The sequence below is a fragment of the Gorilla gorilla genome, chromosome 7, assembly GCF_029281585.2.
Source record: "Gorilla gorilla gorilla isolate KB3781 chromosome 7, NHGRI_mGorGor1-v2.1_pri, whole genome shotgun sequence".
NCBI classification, from domain to species: Eukaryota; Metazoa; Chordata; class Mammalia; order Primates; family Hominidae; genus Gorilla; species Gorilla gorilla.
The window spans coordinates 22,398,707-22,415,699 of record NC_073231.2 but is presented as its reverse complement, the minus strand read 5'-3'; the positions used below and the strand labels follow the sequence as shown (position 1 = coordinate 22,415,699).

Sequence of the window (16,993 nt, the reverse complement as noted above, 5' to 3'; positions counted from 1 at the left end):
TTAACTTTTTCCATTTACATGCAATGTTATTATTGCTAGATAAAGACACACTAGTGCCATTTTGTTACTTGTTTTTTGGCCGTTTTAATTATTTACTTATTTTTTGAAACAGAGTCTCACTGCGTTGCCCAGGCTAGAGTGCAGTGGCACAATCTCAGCTCACTGCAACCTCTGCCTCCTAGGTGATTCTCGTGCCTAAGCCTCCCAGGTAGCTGGGATTACAGGAATGCTCTACCATGCCTGGCTAATGTTTGTATTTTCAGTAGAGATAGGGTTTCGCCATGGTGCCCAGACTGGTCTTGAACTCCTGGGCTCAAGTGATCTGCCCACCTTGGCCTCCCAAAGTGCTGTGATTGCAGGCATAAGCCACCACGCCTATATTTTTGTTTGTTTTTATTTTTATTTTTTTCTGGACAAGGTCTGTGTCTGTCAACAAGTTTGGAATGCATTGGTGTGATCATAGCTAACTGAATCCTTTAACTCCTGGGCTCAAGTGATCCTCCTGCCTCAGCCTCCTGAGTATCTGGGACTGTCAGTACATGCCATCATGCCCAGGTTTGGTTGTTTTTAATTCTGTTCTTCCTTCCCATCTTCCTTTGTGGTTAAGTGATTTTCTCTGGGAGTATGTTTTAATTACTCTTTTTTTATTTTTAGTATATCTATGACAACCTTTCATTTTGTGGTTACTATTAGGCTTACAAAAAAATCTTAGAGCTATAACAAGTTACTTTAAACTGATGGAAACTTAACATTCAGCACAAAGAAAGGAAGCAAATAAAAAAAATTTAAAACTCTGCACTTTTACTCCATGCCTCCCATATTTTGACTTTTTGTTGCCACAATTTACATCATTTTATATTGCCCATCTCCTAACAAATTGTTGTCATTTTTGGTAGCTTTATCTTTTAGTCTTCATAGTAAAGATATTGTGGTTTACACACCACAATTACAGTCTTAGAGTATTATAAATTTGTCTGTGTACTTACTCTCACCAGTGAGTTTTATACCTTCACATATTTTCTTGTTGCATGTTAGCGTCCTTTCCTTTCAGATGAAGAAATCCCTTTAGCATTTCTTGTAAGACAAGTCTGGTGGTGATGACTTTAGCTTTTGTTTGTCTTGGGGTTTTATCTCCTCTTCATATTTGAAGAATAGATTTGCTAAGTATAGTATTTTCAATTGGCAATTATTTTCCTTATGCCCCAACTTTTACAGCTTCCACATGAAGGACAGCATCCTAAGCCTCCGGGCTCTAACAGTAGAAGAGACTAGGTATACGTGTTTCTCTAGGTCACAGAACAAAGATGTGGGTTTCCAAAGAGTACACTCTCTGGGTGCAGTGCAGAAAAAAAGGCTGGAATGCACAACCCCCATTTTTTTCTCCAGAAGGGGTTTATTGCACTTTTTTTTTTTTTTTTTTTTTTTTTTTTTGACAGAGTCTCACTCTTGCTGCTTAGGCTGGAGTGCAGTGGTGCGATCTTGGCTCATAGCAACCTTCCCATCCTGGGTTCAAGCAATTTTCTTGCCTCAGCCTCCTAAGTAGCTGGGAATACAGGCAGCCACCACCACACCTGGCTACTTTTTGTATTTTTAGTAGAGACGGGGTTTCACCATGTTGACCAGGCTGGTCCGGAACTTCTGACCTCAGGTGATCCACCCGCCTTGGCCTCCCAAAGTGCTGGGATTACAGGCGTAAGTCACCATACCCAGCCTATTGCACATTTTTTTAAGCGGCTACTTGGCAGCTTCCGTTGAACTTGCATTGGTGAGCTAATGGGGTAGACAAACAGTAACCCTCCAAAAGCCTGAGCTGAAGGATGTCACCTCCTGAGCCTTTCCTCTAGCTCACTCCAGTAATTATTCCAAGTCTACCCATATTTTTTGGAGGTAGTTGGTCCACACACCAACAGCCACAACTTGTACAGTTCTCATAGAAGGGACTGTCTCTTTAATGACCTTTCATAAAAGAGACTGTCTCTTTAGTTCTGGGAGTCAATGGGGCTGTGCATTTCTGAGTGGCCTTAGACACTGGAAACAAACAGGCAAATATACAATTCGGCCAACTTCTAGCAGCTATCTCCCCCAGAGTACAACCTAAACACCAGTACAGGCATTTGTCACAGATTCTCTCCCTGGCTTAGTGCAGAGAGAATGGGACATAAAGATTCACGCTCAGCTTCACCATAATGATAGAAGAAACTGAAATACACATCCAACACCCCCACATTTCCAGCTACATATAAAGTGTTTGGATTCTACCTTGCTTGTCTTGGGGTCTTGACAGGACATGGCACATTCTGATCTCCAAGGGGCCACCAAAAACAGAGACAACAGTTTGCACAAACACAAGTAAGTAGGAGGCATCTTAAGATCTCTGACCAAATGAATTGGCGAGATTATTCTCCTTCACTCATTTAGATTTCATCTGAGAAAAGTTAACATTGCATAGTTAGGGCAGAAGTCATCAATCTAGATGCTAAATATTATATATGTCTCCTTCAACATATTCCAGTTTTTTTTCGCTATGTGATATATTTTTCTAAAAAATCAATTGCATTGGGTTCCAGGATACTCTTGTGCAATAAGACTTCCTTGATTCATTTGTACAAAATTGTGCCATTCTCCTTGAGACACATTTTGATCTGGTCAGTGTTTCTTGTCAACATCTACTCCACAGGCATGGTCCTGGTCAGAAAGTGAAAAACTAATGTCTTCCCAAGAGTACAAGAAGTGACCTGGCATTGCTGCCAGATAGCAGCAAAGCTGGAAAAGGCCAGTACAGTAAGGAAGACAGCAAGCCATCAAATACTAAAATATATCTTTCATCCTTTCTTCCCACTGAGGCCATGTCTCATTTCTACCTCTTCCTAAGATATCCACCCACACCAGCATCCCCAACTGTTAAATTGCTGCATAAAATACCCATGTTACCATGTATCTTGTTCTCTTAACTAAAATTTCTTCATTCTAGTCCCTGCCTTTCTCTTAACCTTATTACAATGATCACACGTTGAAGAGGGAGAATAGTTAAGATCAAGTCTGCAAGTTAAACTATAGTCCTGATACTAGAATCCACAAACAGAAAATCTGAATTATAGATAAGCAAAGATTCAGATTCTGAAGCACAGAACACACTCTTAGATCTTGGGCATCTAATATCCTATCAATATTTAATCAAGAAAGAAGCAGGCAGATGACAGGGGTGGGGGGGGCAAGCAAGATAGAACAATAACTTTTATTAAATAATGACTTTGTACCAAAAACATTACTGACATTATTACTTGATCCATATAACAAATAATTTTGGGAGTTTAGTTCTGCCACTAAACTGTAAAAGCATTATTCCCGTTTTACGCCTGAGGAGTCAGAGCTACAGATCTAAAAAGTAATTTGCCCAGTGTCCACAGGATTTCAACTCAGATCTACACAAGAAAAGCTCATGTTCATTCTTGTATGGCAAAGTGTGCAAGGAAGTAAAGTAATTTAAGAGACAAGAAAGATCAGAGGAAGAGAGCATCGAGGAAAAATTATGTAGCACCATAATATCCTAAGTCTTCCAAAAAACCACTTTTTTCAAATTATATTAGCCAACAATGTTTTAATATACTTTATAGACAATAAGTTTTTTTACAATATTTTATTTACTCATCTACCAATAAAACTTTTCTAGGAATTCAACAATAAACCAACATTAAAAGCTTTCTAGCATAAATCACCAATTTCCAAGATAACCACAGGCCATCTTTAAAATACATTTATTATTATTATTTGAAAAGGTTTGTGGTTATGTTTCTTTAAAAAGCTGTTTAATTATATATGATGACATTTTTATAGGTGAAATGATTTGATGTCTAGGATTTTCTTCAAAATAAGGTAAGGGTACAGAAGATACATGATAGGTCGTCAGTTGATAACTGGTGAGCTGGGTGACAAATAGACAAGATTGTTTTACTCCTTATTCTAAATAGTAAAAAATCTATCACCATGTTTGGGCACAAGCTTTCTCTCCAAGGAAATATTAAATATATTTTTCAGCACTTTTTCTATTTCTTCCTCACTCAGAGTCTTGAACTCTATTAGATCTGTATTGTCCTTATAATTGAATCTCCTATGGGTGAGGGTGAAGCCCACCAAACAGTGAACCCCATCTGGGGTCTGCAAGGAACAAAATGATTTACTAGTAAACACAGATGCTGGAGATGTCTGCAGGTATGTATTCATAGACTCAAAATCTTCAATTGTTCGAGGCTCAAGAGTAAAGGAGTAGATTTTTCGGTATTTGCTGTCTTCTAGGAGATCAGAATGAAGAAATTCTTCATTTGGAATGTACTGTTCCCTTCTGATTTGGTCTAGATACCAGAATCCATTCTCTTCCGTCAAACAGAAGACACAAGGAACCTGAGGCTGATCCTTCCCAGAAATTAACTCCAGAGGCTGCCACATCTGGTATGAGCGTCCAAACCCAGCATCGACAATGTAGTTCCTGCCATCAATGGTCACCTGCAGGAGAAGGTGAATCATGCCAGTGCTGTATTTTTTGGCTGGAGTGCTGTAAACATACCCTCCCAGCATCGTGGTCTGAAAACCAATAGTGGTCAGAGCCCAGTACAGAAGATGATTGACCTGGAGACACCATCCACCCCGATTTCTTCTCACAACTTGATCAAAAATGGCCTCTAAGCCTAAGTCCATGGCTTCCCCACAATGGATGTTAAGGTTCTCAAAGGGAACAGCTCGGATCTGGTGTTGAAGAATGTCAGTTAATGTTTCCAAGTCCAATTTGTTCCTAGACTTCTTATAGCCAATTCTTTCAAGATATGCTTCAATGTCCATGATCCCCTAAGCAAGGAAAACAAAACGAAAGCAAATCATATTACTTTTACACTTGGATTTGAGTAGGCTAATTATGGCTATATTTTAAACATGTAAAAATACAATGGTTATAAGTATAATAATTATTTCTAGTGCTTTCATTGTATGAATTCCTTTTACACACATAAGTTCAGTTAATAGTCCCAGAATCCTGTGAGAAATGTATTATGTCTTCTTTCAAGTGTGACAAGCTGGAAATCAAGATTAAATGATGAGTCAAATGATAAACAGCTTGTTCATGGTTCTCTTGGTGATTAATAAAAGAGAGATTCCAACTGGTATCCTTTAAAATAGGCTTATAAACATCTTCTGATGTAGGCAGGAGAATCATGCAATAGAGTGTATAGTATCCGTGGTACCTGACCCACTCAATTTCCCTTTTAGCTGAGCCTTATACAAAGTTTCCCGCTCAAAGAACTGTATCGATTCACTCATCCATTGATTGATTAACTCAAGAAATAGTTCACTGAATAGCTATAATGTGTTTCCTACTGATCTAGTGCTTGCTTACTCTCAAAAATCTTATATTTTAGTGGGAGTTGGAGTGACATATATAGGAAATTGAATACATGGATAAAACATGCAATCTGTTAGATTGTAGTAAGTGCCCTGAGAAAACTAAAGTAAAGAAAGGACCCAGTAAGTGCACAGGGAGAGCTCCAATTTCAAATTAGTTGGTTAAAAAAAAAAAAACCACACACCAAAAAAAAAAAAACACTCGCTAAGATTTGAAGGATGCCAGAGAATAAGGCCTAAGGATATGTGTGAGGAGGATTGTTCCAAGTAGGAGAACAGAAAATAACAAGGCCTTAAGCTGGAAACTGCCTTGAGCGTTCAAAAAACATTCAGGAAGCAAGGGTAATTGGAGCACATGAGTGAGAAGGAGAGTGGATTGAGATGAGATCTGACAGGCAACTGCAGCCTTGGAGCTAAGACTGGCATTTTGGGTTTTACTGTAAGTGAAATGAGAAATGTAAATGAGAGAGGCCTGAGAGAAGGGTTGTAATTGAGCAACGTTTGCCACAATCAAAGTGATGTTTCTGGATACTGTGTAGAGAACAGGCTGCCCATATTGCACCTTATGGACAGTCACATGGACTAGGTGGGACCAATTTGAACACATATGCTCTAGGACCAGTGCTTGGCTCATGGATAACATATGACCTAAGTAGATCTGAGACTTTATTGAGGAACTTTTGCTGAAACCTAAGCGTGTACATTCTGCTACAAGGTAGAAGCTGGTGGGGTATTCATTCAAAGCTATTGGTGAGTAGAAGCTGGTGGGGTATTCATTCAAAGCTATTGGTGAGAACCTACTGAAGAACAACACTAACAAAGAGTTCACCAAGTTTACCAAGAAATGAAAAACAACAGAAGGTAGAATGAGGAAAGACCTGAATGAAGCCGAAAGCTATCTTTTAACTTTCAGGTAATGTGAACCAAAAAAAAAATAAATGCCCCTTATTTTGTTAAATATTTTAGAAAAGGTTTTTTAAACCTGCCATCATAGAGTCTTAACCTTTTGAGACTTTGATAGTAACAGTGCTGTACAGACCTCAGGTATAACTCTTTTGTATGTGGTATGGCCTGAGGATGACCTTGTATAAAGGGACCTGCCCCGAGATGAATGGTGATAAGTGGAGCATCTCTTATTTTCCCTTCTCATAACATTTCTTCTATATTCTCCTATTTTTCCTTTCTGACCCAGCTATCCTCCCCATATTGCCAGTTTCCAACTTTCTCTGTTCTTGGTGTCTACAACATCATTTCTCCAAATCTATTAGGTTGCATTTCTTCTCATCCTAACTTCCACCAGCACCCTTTCGTAACATTTGGTCAGGCTCTAAAGTTCTACCACTCAGAGAGAGAACAAGATGTATTTAGTTAGACAATGCCAACCCCTCTCTGCCCCCTCACCTAGAATTTGTACTGAGTATGTAAAGAAGAGAGAGAAGCCGATCTAAAAGGACGAAGGCGGTTTATACATACCTGGACATTTGATTCTTGCTTAGAATATCATTCCTTCTTTTAAGAAATTACTTTATATCTCTTTTATTTGGTTTAACTTGTTTACAAGCATTTGTTTTCCTCTTTTTCTTTTTTTGCCTCTTGTACCCTCTCTGTTCCCCTCCCTCCACCCTTCCCCTCCTTTTCCTTTTTTAAGATAAAGTGTTGATTTGGAATTTAGCAACTGCAAGTCCATTTGAAAGAAGTCAGTTTTGTTAGAGGCCTGGATAGAGCAATATGTTGTAACCAAATTACACGTGAACATTCTGTGGCTGAACATAAGAAATTGTGCATTATTAACGTTGTGCTTCAAGGTGGAATGCTGAAAGCACTTGGAAAGTAGTTGCCAGAGAAGAGCTCACTGAAAACATTATTAGCTTTATATATCCACTTGTAGAATCTCTGTGCAGTGATATATCCCTCCCTTTCATCTTGATCATAAATGTAAGACTTAAAGGAGGCAGAGTGAACGTGCTTAGGAAGCCCACTGAGAGCTCTCAGAAAGGCACTTAATACCTTTCTTAGTAAGTTGAAAGTAGGTTGATCTTCAGTTTTAATCCAGAAGACAGATTGCTGCTTCTTCCTGGCTTGAATTCTAGAAATAAGAGAAAAGACAGTCAGAAATATATAACATGACTTCCTTGAAAACAAAATAATAGTTTTGTAGACCGTAAATTATGAAGATTTCCTAAAAATCACAAAACAGAGGGAATGGACTGCACAGTAAGGTGAACATTTGTGTTGTATAAGTATGTGGAAACTACAACTATGGAGATGGGAGCAACGCTGATGGGGTAGAGCCTTCTGGCTTAAAAACCTGGAAGCTGTGGAAGCCACCAGCAGCGGGGCTTCCACAGCCTCCAGAGGCAACCCACCAGCTGATGAACTGTCATGAGATCAGCAAGGAAGGGTGAACCAAGTTCCATGCCCCCAGTCACTACCATGACATATACCAAACACATCAAAGACCAGGATGTAGTGCTAGCACCTGGTCTTCCTCTAGGTACAACTATAATTGGGCATGTTGAGGCAGATAAACAAGGTAAGGCCCTTAATGTATGATGCTACTCAAAAGAAAGAAGGACCGTCTATATACAGAAGATCCGCTATCAGAGCATCTCTTGTCATAGTCACCTCCCCTCACCTCCACTAAAGAAAACTGAGGAGTCTGTGAAAGGAAATTAAATTGTGGGACCCCCGAAACTCATTTAGCCAAAGGGAAAAGTCAAGCTGGTAAGTGGGTCATGCAAACCTGCCTCCCCCTTTTTGGTTCCTGAATAAGATGGCTACAAGATGAAAAGCCACATGCCTCCCCCATATTTTGCCCACAAGTTAACTCCTAGTGAGCTGTTAAAACTTCACCATGACAAACAAATTGGGAGACATTAATATAATAATAAATCATGAGCTTACAACTGCCTTAACTGTCACAGACACAACTATATCTCTGATAAATCCCACCTGATTTAGAAAGCCCATTCCTCAGAGTAATGAAAGAATTAACATGGTGGCTCGTCTAATAAAATGATCTCACGTTTTAAGTCCAAACCTATACCTTACCGTTCCATCAGGTTCAGCTCCCCTGCCGCAAGCTTTAATTGTGTGTGACATGCTCCGTAGGTACCATATGTTTCTTATATGCCCTGGGGCCCCTGTCAATCTTTTGAGCTGTGATCTCCTCAACATCCATAATGCCCATATCTTTTTTTCATCAAAACGTGAACTTTTTTCAGAATTGGGGCCAGGAGACCAAGAATACCGAATTACAAAATGTCCTGACAACGTATCACAATTTAGTACTAGTAGTGTTGAAACATCGTCTTGTGGCCGGGAATATGAAATAGAGACACAGAAGGAAATAATAGAGAAGAAGAGAAAACACTGGAATAAAGAGCAGGAAACAGTAAAACTCCTTTTAGCTTCCCCAATCTTCCTGTTAACACCAGAAGAGGAATGCTTGCTCAAGGATGTCTCCTCCCACTTATGGTCTCAGTCAATACAGATATAGGGAAAATATTCTCAGCCACTCCAATAAAGGTAGAGATAAATCCAAAGAAACCCCTGCCTAGCCTTAAACAATACACTCTATGACAGGAAGCCGCAAATGGAATTGCCCCTATTATACAAGACTATCTAAAAAGGGGCTCATTATTCCCTGCACCAGCCCCTGCAACAGCCCTATGTTCCCTGTAAAGAAACAAAGCAGGAGAAAATGGAGATTTGTGCAGGACTTGAGGGCAATAAACAATATTGTAATACCCAGGCACCCAGGAGTCCCCAACCCACATACCGTTTTATCAGCTATACTCACTACCAGCCAGTATTTCTCAGTTGTGAATCTCTGCAGTGCCTTTTTCAGTATTCCTGTAGATCCAGACAGCCATATTTGTTTGCTTTTACTTGGAAAGAATGGCAATATATGTGGGCTGTCATGCCCCAAGGGTATACAGAAAGTCCCACTTACTTTTCCCAAATACTAAAAGCTGATTTAGTGGATTTAATTTTTCCCCAGGGCTCAACACTCATTCAGTATGTGGATGACCTTCTCCTTTGTCCAGGCACAGCATCTTCCTCCCAGGAAGATAGTCTACATTTAGTCAGCCAGCAAGGGACGCAAAGCGTCTGAAGACAAACTTCAGCTATGCTTACCGGAAGTTAAGTATTTGGGGCATATTATCTTGGTCAAAGGACTGAGTATTAACCCTGATAAAGTGAGAGAAATTTTAGCTTTCCCAATGCCCATCACTAAGAAACAACTTAGAGGATTTCGGGGACTGGCAGGCTGTTGTAGAAACTGGATACCAAATTTCTCCTTTGTGGCTCACCCTCCATATGCATACCTAAAAAATGAACAACCTGATCTCATCATGGGGACTCCAGAGGGAAAACCAGTTATATAACAAATAAAGGAAATTCTCACTAATTCCCCAGACTCACAGCACCCATCTACAAGTTGCCTTTCTCCCTTTTTGTATGTGAAACTGGAGGTACTGCATCCAGGGTACTGACCCAGAAACATGGTGATCATCAGAGACCTGTAGGCTATTATAGCCAACAGCTGGACCCTGTGGCTAGAGGGCTGCCTCCTTGTGTAAGAGTAATAACAGCATAGCCCTTCTGTACAAGTCTGTTGAAGAAATAATTATGGGTTCCCCCCTTACCATTTTTGTGCCACATCCTATTGAGACCCTTCTAAATTCTCATCATACCCAATATCTGTCTGTCAACTGGTTAGCCTCTTACGAAATTTTGCTTTTATCATCTCCCAATATTACTATTTCCTGCTCTATCATCTTAATCTAGCCACTCTCTTGCCAGGCCCTTCCAACAAGACCCCTCATGACTGTGTTCTGATGACTGACCAACTTCTCACCCCCAGGACAGACCTATAAGACATGCCACTGGATAATGCTGAGATAGAATGGTATACAGATGGGTCTTATTTAAGATGAGAAAATGGACATTTTAGAGCAGGATATGCTGTGGTTTCCTTACTAGAGGTAATTGAAGCCAGTCCTCTTCCCCATGCCAGATTGGTTCAAGTAGCCAAATTGATTGCCCTGACTCGAGCTTGTCAAGTGGCAAAAGACAAGGCTGCAAACATTTACACTGACAGCCGCTAAGCTTTTGGGGTTGCTCATAACTTTGGGATGCTATGGAAAGAGAGAGGATATTTAACCTACTCAGGGCAACCCATAGAAAATGGGCAGCAAGTATCAGAGCTGTTAGAAGCTACTCTAAAACCAAAACGTTCGGCAACTATAAAAATCCCAGGTCACTCAAAATTAGACACCACATAAAGTCAGGGTAACCAACTGGCTGAAACCACAGCTAAAAGAGTAGCATCTGAGCCACCAGGTATGTTATGTAAAATGCAGAGTCCTTGCATTTTTCCTCTGCCCCTTTTGTTTATGTCATCTTATGCAAAAAAAGCACATTCACTGAGCCAAAGGCCGTGAATCACTATTTTCCCTACCCGGCTCTTACATGAAAACGGTGCTTCTCGATATCCCATCCTTTCCCCTTTAAATTTGCAGTCCTTAAAATCATCTTCAGAGAAAGGCATAGACCTGTCTCCCAGGCCCACATCCTTAACTTTGGCAAATAAATCTCCTAAAATGATTGAGACTCGTCTCGTCATTTTCCTCAACTGACAAGTCTACACCAACCCCAGCTGGACATCTCACCAGTCACACCAGATTCAAGCAACAAATAAAAGGTGGAAACAGAGCTATACATACATGAAAATGATGAGAACTAACAAAATCAAAATACTATGAGATTGGCATTAGAAGAAAAGACATAACATGCAAAAGTTATATACAAAAAAACCACAAGCAATTCAAGAAGAAAAATAAACTGAAAAAAAAAATTGTACAGGTATCTGGGGCTATGGACCATGTGAAATAAACTCAATAAAAAAACAGCTAAAAATAAAGAGATAAAATAAAATTTTATGAAAAGAAAGATTTCATACCTTAGAATACTAATTAAGGACAGAAATGGAACTAATTAATCAACAGAATACATAATGATGAACAGAAAGGAACTATATAGATACAATATCGTATCACATTGCTTATGTGGCAGAAAAGCTTGATATTCCTACTAAAGGCTAATGAAATGATAAAGCAATTAAGATAGACTAAAATAGAAAGCAGTCAAGGACAAGCCAATGCAAAGACAATTAGTGCTTCTGAAGTGGAGAATGCAAAAAGTGCAATAGAAAAATGTATGGCACTATTCACAATAGCAAAGACAGAATCAACCTAAATGCCCATCAGTGACAGATTGGATAAAGAAAATGTGGCACTTATACACCATGGAATACTATGCAGCCACGAAAAAGAACAAGATCATGTCTTCACAATAGCAAAGGCACAGAATCAACCTAAATGCCCATCAGTGACAGACTGGATAAAGAAAATGTGGTACTTACACACTATGGAATACTATGTAGCCACTAAAAAGAACAAGATCATGTCTTTCATGGAAACATAGATGGAGCTGGAAGCTATTATCCTTAGCAAACTAACGTAGGAGCAGGAAATGAAATAATGCATGTTCCTACTTATAAGTGGGAGCTAAATCATGAGAATTAATTAATACAAAGAAGCAAATAGCACACACTGGGGCCTTTCACAGGTTGGAGGGTGGGAGGAGGGAGAGGATCAGGAAAAATTACTAATGGGTAGTAGGCTTAATACCTGGGTGATAAAATCTGTACAACAAACCCCCATGACACAAGTTTACCTATATAACAAACCTGTACATGTACCCCTGGATTTAAAAGTTAAGAAAAATGTAAGTAAAGATAAATATTTTCCTGAAATGATGAAAAAATTGAAGCTAAAAAACAAAAGAGAAAATTCTGGGAAAGTTCGATACAACATGTTTGCCACTGGAATATATTTTTGTTAAATTATTAAAAGTCAAAATTAAAGACAACTACTCAAGCATCTGGCAGAGAAAGAAAATATTTCATGAAAGAGAAAACATCAGGGCAGCAAGAGAATGTTACACAAAAATATCCATTGGTGAAGTAATAGAAGTGTATCTTCAAAGTATTGAAGGGAAAGGGTTTGCTCCAAATATTCTGGCTAGTATTTCACTTGATCATAAAGGCAACATGAATATAAAGGTAATATCAAACATAAAAGAGCTTGAGAAATGCAATAACTGAGCTATCCTGCTAGTTTCGGTTTCATGGCCAGTGAACAAGTAGATGAATATGAAAACCAAAAAGTAGAGAGGTCACACTAAAGGAGTGTTGGTGAACACTGACTCCTTTCAATACAGAACAAAGAGTAGAAAAGTTATGAGAGTTATGGCTTTTGAACGAGCCATTTTGGCTTATATGGAGATAGAAGTATGACGTTAGGGCCGGGCACGGTTGCTCACGCCTGTAGTCCCAGCACTTTGGGAAGCCGAGGCGGGCGGATCACGAGGTCAGGAGATCGAGACCATCCTGGCTAACGCGGTGAAACCCTGTCTCTACTAAAAATACAAAAAGTTAGCCAGGCACAGTGGCGGGTGCCTGTAGTCCCAGCTACTCAGGAGGCTGAGGCAGGAGAATGGCGTGAACCCAGGAAGCGGAGCTTGCAGTGAGCCGAGATAGCGCCACCGCACCCCAGCCTGGGCGAGAGTGAGACTCTGTCTCAAAAAAAAAAAAAAAGAAATATGACGTTAAAAATTTGATCTGAAGATCAAGAAAGACCAGAGTCTAGGAGAGTCCAATCCAGTACTGTCAACACTGGAATTGTTAAAAGATAATTTTTTAGGTATAACATTTTTTAAAGTTTATTAGAACAGACAGCAATTCATGAGCCAGGCAGCACCAGACCACAGGTGGCTCAATGCTCTGCTGAGGAAAGGAGAGAGCAGGAGAGAAACTTTTATAAAATGTTCGCAGGGGTGAGACAAAGAAAAGCTATTTGGTTGGTTAGAGTGAAAAGTCCCTAGTTAGAGGTTAGTTGACAGTTTCTGATTGGTGAAGTCTCTAGTTTTCTACTGTTTACTGGTAAACAGTAAAATGAGTGAAAATGAAACCACAGGAGTCACCCAGTCTGATGGCCCACCAATGAAAAGATTTTTAACAGAACATATTCTGGTTAAACTATTGAAATGTAAAGGCAAGATGTATCTAGGTATAATAAAATAAGGAGGGGTAGCGCTTGAAGGTAATTGGAGAGTGCATTCCCTGTCTAAAGTTTTTTAGACAAAAAACATTGAAAAAAAATTTATATACAGTGACTCAAATGAGACCCCTTAGACCTATTGGGTCTTGGTGCAATGGCTCACGCCTGTCATCCCAGTGCTTTGGGAGGCCGAGGCGAGTGGATCACTTGAGGTCAGGAGTTCGAGACCAGCCTGGCCAACACGGTGAAACCCCCATCTCTAATAAAAAATTTAAAAAAAAAAAAAAAAAAAGCCAGGTGTGGTGGCACATGACTATAGTCCCAGCTATTTGAGAGGCTAAGGCAGGAAAATCACTTGAACCCGGGAGGTGGAGGTTGCAGTGAGCTGAGATCGTGCCACTGCACTCCAGCCTGAGCAATAGAGTGAGACTCTGTCTGAAAAAAAAAAAACCCTATTGGTTTCCACCGTAGGTATGGAAGGGCATAAAATAGAGGCTGCTCAGGGTACCTAAGAGGGAAGACAGGGCTGGCTGGCAAGGATTCAGGACTGGGGTTAGCACAGAAAGAATACTTTCAATAACTTACCTGGATCCCTTCAGATCTCTTTTACCATCTCACAGTGCCCCTGGCCTGCCTTCTGTGTTCTTCTACTTTTGGACCTGTACCCTAGACTCTCTTTGGAGGACTCCCAAGGGCTCCTGAAGCTGCTTTGCCCTCCTTTGCAGAGAGCAAGAGGTGCCAAGGATTTATGTCCTGGCAGGGCAGTGCTGGATCAATGACTTAGTAGGAGGTCTGGAAAGCCTAGTGCCCTTGCCTTGACTCTGGACACACTTTGGAGTTGCAGTTCACATCCAGGCTGCAGCTGGGGCTCTCCCAGCACTTCCTTCAGTCACACACACATGGATTCTTGTCTTGGTGTCTGGTTTGGGGGAACCTGACTTAAGTCACCTTTGTGGACATTTTGGAGAGCTGTGTAAAAGAAAGGTAAGAAAGGAGAGCAGAATGAGGCAACTTCTAGAGGGTCCTGAATGTTGAGCAAAATGCTGGTGTTTTTCTGCAGAGTTCATGAATATTGTTTAGTTGAAGGATCAATATTCAACAGTTGACCAACTATTGTGATTTATCCCTATGTGACTTGGCACTTCAATAATCACATTCTTGGACTGGTACCCCTGGAGAGCAGGTTGATACACAGAACTCATTGTTCAATTCCAGGTCTCTAGAATCTATGCATGTTAAATATACAGCAGTGGTTTTCTTTTTCTTTATTGCTAAAGAAACCTTTATTCTTTCTCTTAAAAAAGTTATAAACAAGAGCCCAACATAGAAGAATTAAAAGCAGTTTAACCCAGAGGTAGTCTGCCTATGAGATAGGGCTGTAAGGCCTTAAGGCTACAATCAGCACAAGTACAACTGTGGACTGAGATGAAATCATCTACGCCTGCTGCATAGATTTCTGCCATTAATGATTAGAAGAATTACAAGGAGAGCCAATGAGTGGCTTTTCTTTCTGTGTTTTTTCTTTTCTTTTCTTTTCCTATTCCTTCTCTTTTCTTTTGCCTCTACCACCATGAAAGAAGGGCATGGAATCCCACTAAATTGACACTACAACCTAGCCCCCTCCTAAGCCAGCTCACTGGGCCTCTGGATGAAAAGGGGTTGCTGGACTAGCCACACCCAAAGACCATCATTCAACAGTTGTTCTTGTCCAGAAGGCCACTCCACTGCTCCCATCTAATGCCGACTGGGGCCAGGCAGGTGGTGGGGGTTACTTGCAGCAGGCCAGGAAAGCAAATCTAAAGAAAAACAGCTGCTACTGCTGAAGACGGCAAGGACCAGACAAAATAAGTCTCTGGGCAGCGTGCAGGTAGAAAATTGACAATTAAAAAGTTCCTTTTGAGGAGGAAGGTGGTGTCACCTGTTTTGTGTTTCAAGCATTCAAGAGCAAACAGTATGTCTGATTTTTTGTTTGTTTGTTTCTTAATTAGGAAAGAGCAAACAAGTATACCATTGTAGTGGGCTTCGTGTCAGGGCATGGGAGCAGCATCCAGGGTAGAAAGCCTGTTGGGCCCTCAGCTCCTGGGGCTGTCTGTCTAGGCCAGTCTGCTCTCTTCTGTGGAATTCTGCAAGTCCATGTTCAGGGGGTGATGCTCTCGGTCTGACAGTGAAGGAGTTAATTTTTTTGTCATTCATACCTCCTGGAGACCCTCTCTAGTAAGTGTCCTTCGGCCATAATAAAACTTCGTCCCTAGTGTGGTGGCTCACGCCTGTAATCCCAGCACTTTGGGAGGCTGAGGCAGGTGGATCACTTGAGGTCAGGAGTTCGAGATGAGCCTAGCCAAGACGGTGAAACCCCATCTCTACTAAAAATACAAAAATTAACACCATCTCTACTAAAAATAGAAAAATTAGCCAGGCACGGTGGTGGGTGCCTGTAATTGCAGCTACTCAGGAGGCTGAGGCAGGAGAATCACTTGAACTCAGGAGGAGGAGGTTGCAGTAACCTGAGACCACACCACTCACTCCAGCCTGGGCAACGGGGCAAGGCTCTGCCTCAAAAAAACAAAAACTTCCCTCTGGAATTCCCATAGGCATTGCAAACAACAGAATTCAATCTTCCTGGACATCCAGGATCATTAGGGGCTTTTTATCAGCTAGTGCAAGAGGAGTAGGAATTATTACGAGCTTGCTGCCTGTAGGACTAACTGGGTCCTTTGGGACACACACCACTGGGGACAGAGGAGGGTGAGCATCACTGTTACAAGTAACCAAGAGGGAAATCCTGTTGAGAAAGTTGCCTTAAACACATTAGCTATCTTTTAATACACGTATTTAATCCTCACAACACCTCCTTTAAGTAAGCAGTACTCGTAGCTCCATTTTACTGAAAAAGAAACTGAGTTTTAGGGAAACTAAGTGACTAGGCCAAGTTCTCGCAGCTATAAAGTGGCTGTGACTATAAACCCGACAGTTTGAATCAAGGACCTGTAACTGTCACCACTAAGCTGTGGAGTAGTGACAGCATTAGCTTCCAAGTATGTGCCAGCCACACTTTCTGACCAACCTTATACTTGAAATGTAGACATCGTGTAGAATCTACTCTCCTGTACTCACACTTGAGATAGGATTAAACCCCAATTTCAAAGTCCCTTACAGAGTTCCACTTACCAGGTTATTTCAGCCGGCAACCAGGAACTAGACTGAATGCAATCCTCCCACATCCAAGGTTTATGAGGAAGTGCTCTCACTTCCAAAGTCTGCAGGGCAAGTGCTCTCATTGGATGTCCAACTGGCCCCGCCCCCAGAGTCACATTAGGGTTACCCCAGGGGGCCCTGGGAAATGTAGTTGCAGGGCCTCAGGTTGCTCCTGTGGACCCCTTATTCATATCTTAGCATAAAAAAGGGTGGAGAGTTGTATTGTCTGATTATCCCCATGCCACTGGCTGGGAGGACTGTGCTCTTGTATTTCACCTGGT

At 40.9% G+C, this 16,993-nt stretch overlaps 1 protein-coding gene across 5 annotated transcripts; it reads right to left on the bottom strand.

Moving 5' to 3' along the window:
- Nucleotides 1-3,203: 3,203 nt before the first annotated feature.
- Nucleotides 3,204-16,787, bottom strand: NAT1 (N-acetyltransferase 1). Of its 5 annotated transcripts, none has more exons than XM_063709090.1 (4): nt 16,686-16,757; nt 14,103-14,486; nt 7,396-7,474; nt 3,204-4,839 (listed from the first exon to the last, which is right to left on the bottom strand). In XM_063709090.1, exon 4 carries the CDS (start codon nt 4,831-4,833, stop codon nt 3,961-3,963), a length of 873 nt encoding a protein of 290 aa, XP_063565160.1. In that variant the 5' UTR covers nt 4,834-4,839; nt 7,396-7,474; nt 14,103-14,486; nt 16,686-16,757; the 3' UTR covers nt 3,204-3,960. The 5 variants fall into 5 exon arrangements, with proteins under 5 accessions (XP_063565160.1, XP_063565162.1, XP_063565159.1 ...); XM_063709092.1 differs by having other exon boundaries at nt 6,862-7,474; nt 16,686-16,755; XM_063709089.1 differs by lacking the exon at nt 16,686-16,757 and adding an exon at nt 15,526-15,682.
- Nucleotides 16,788-16,993: the final 206 nt, after the last annotated feature.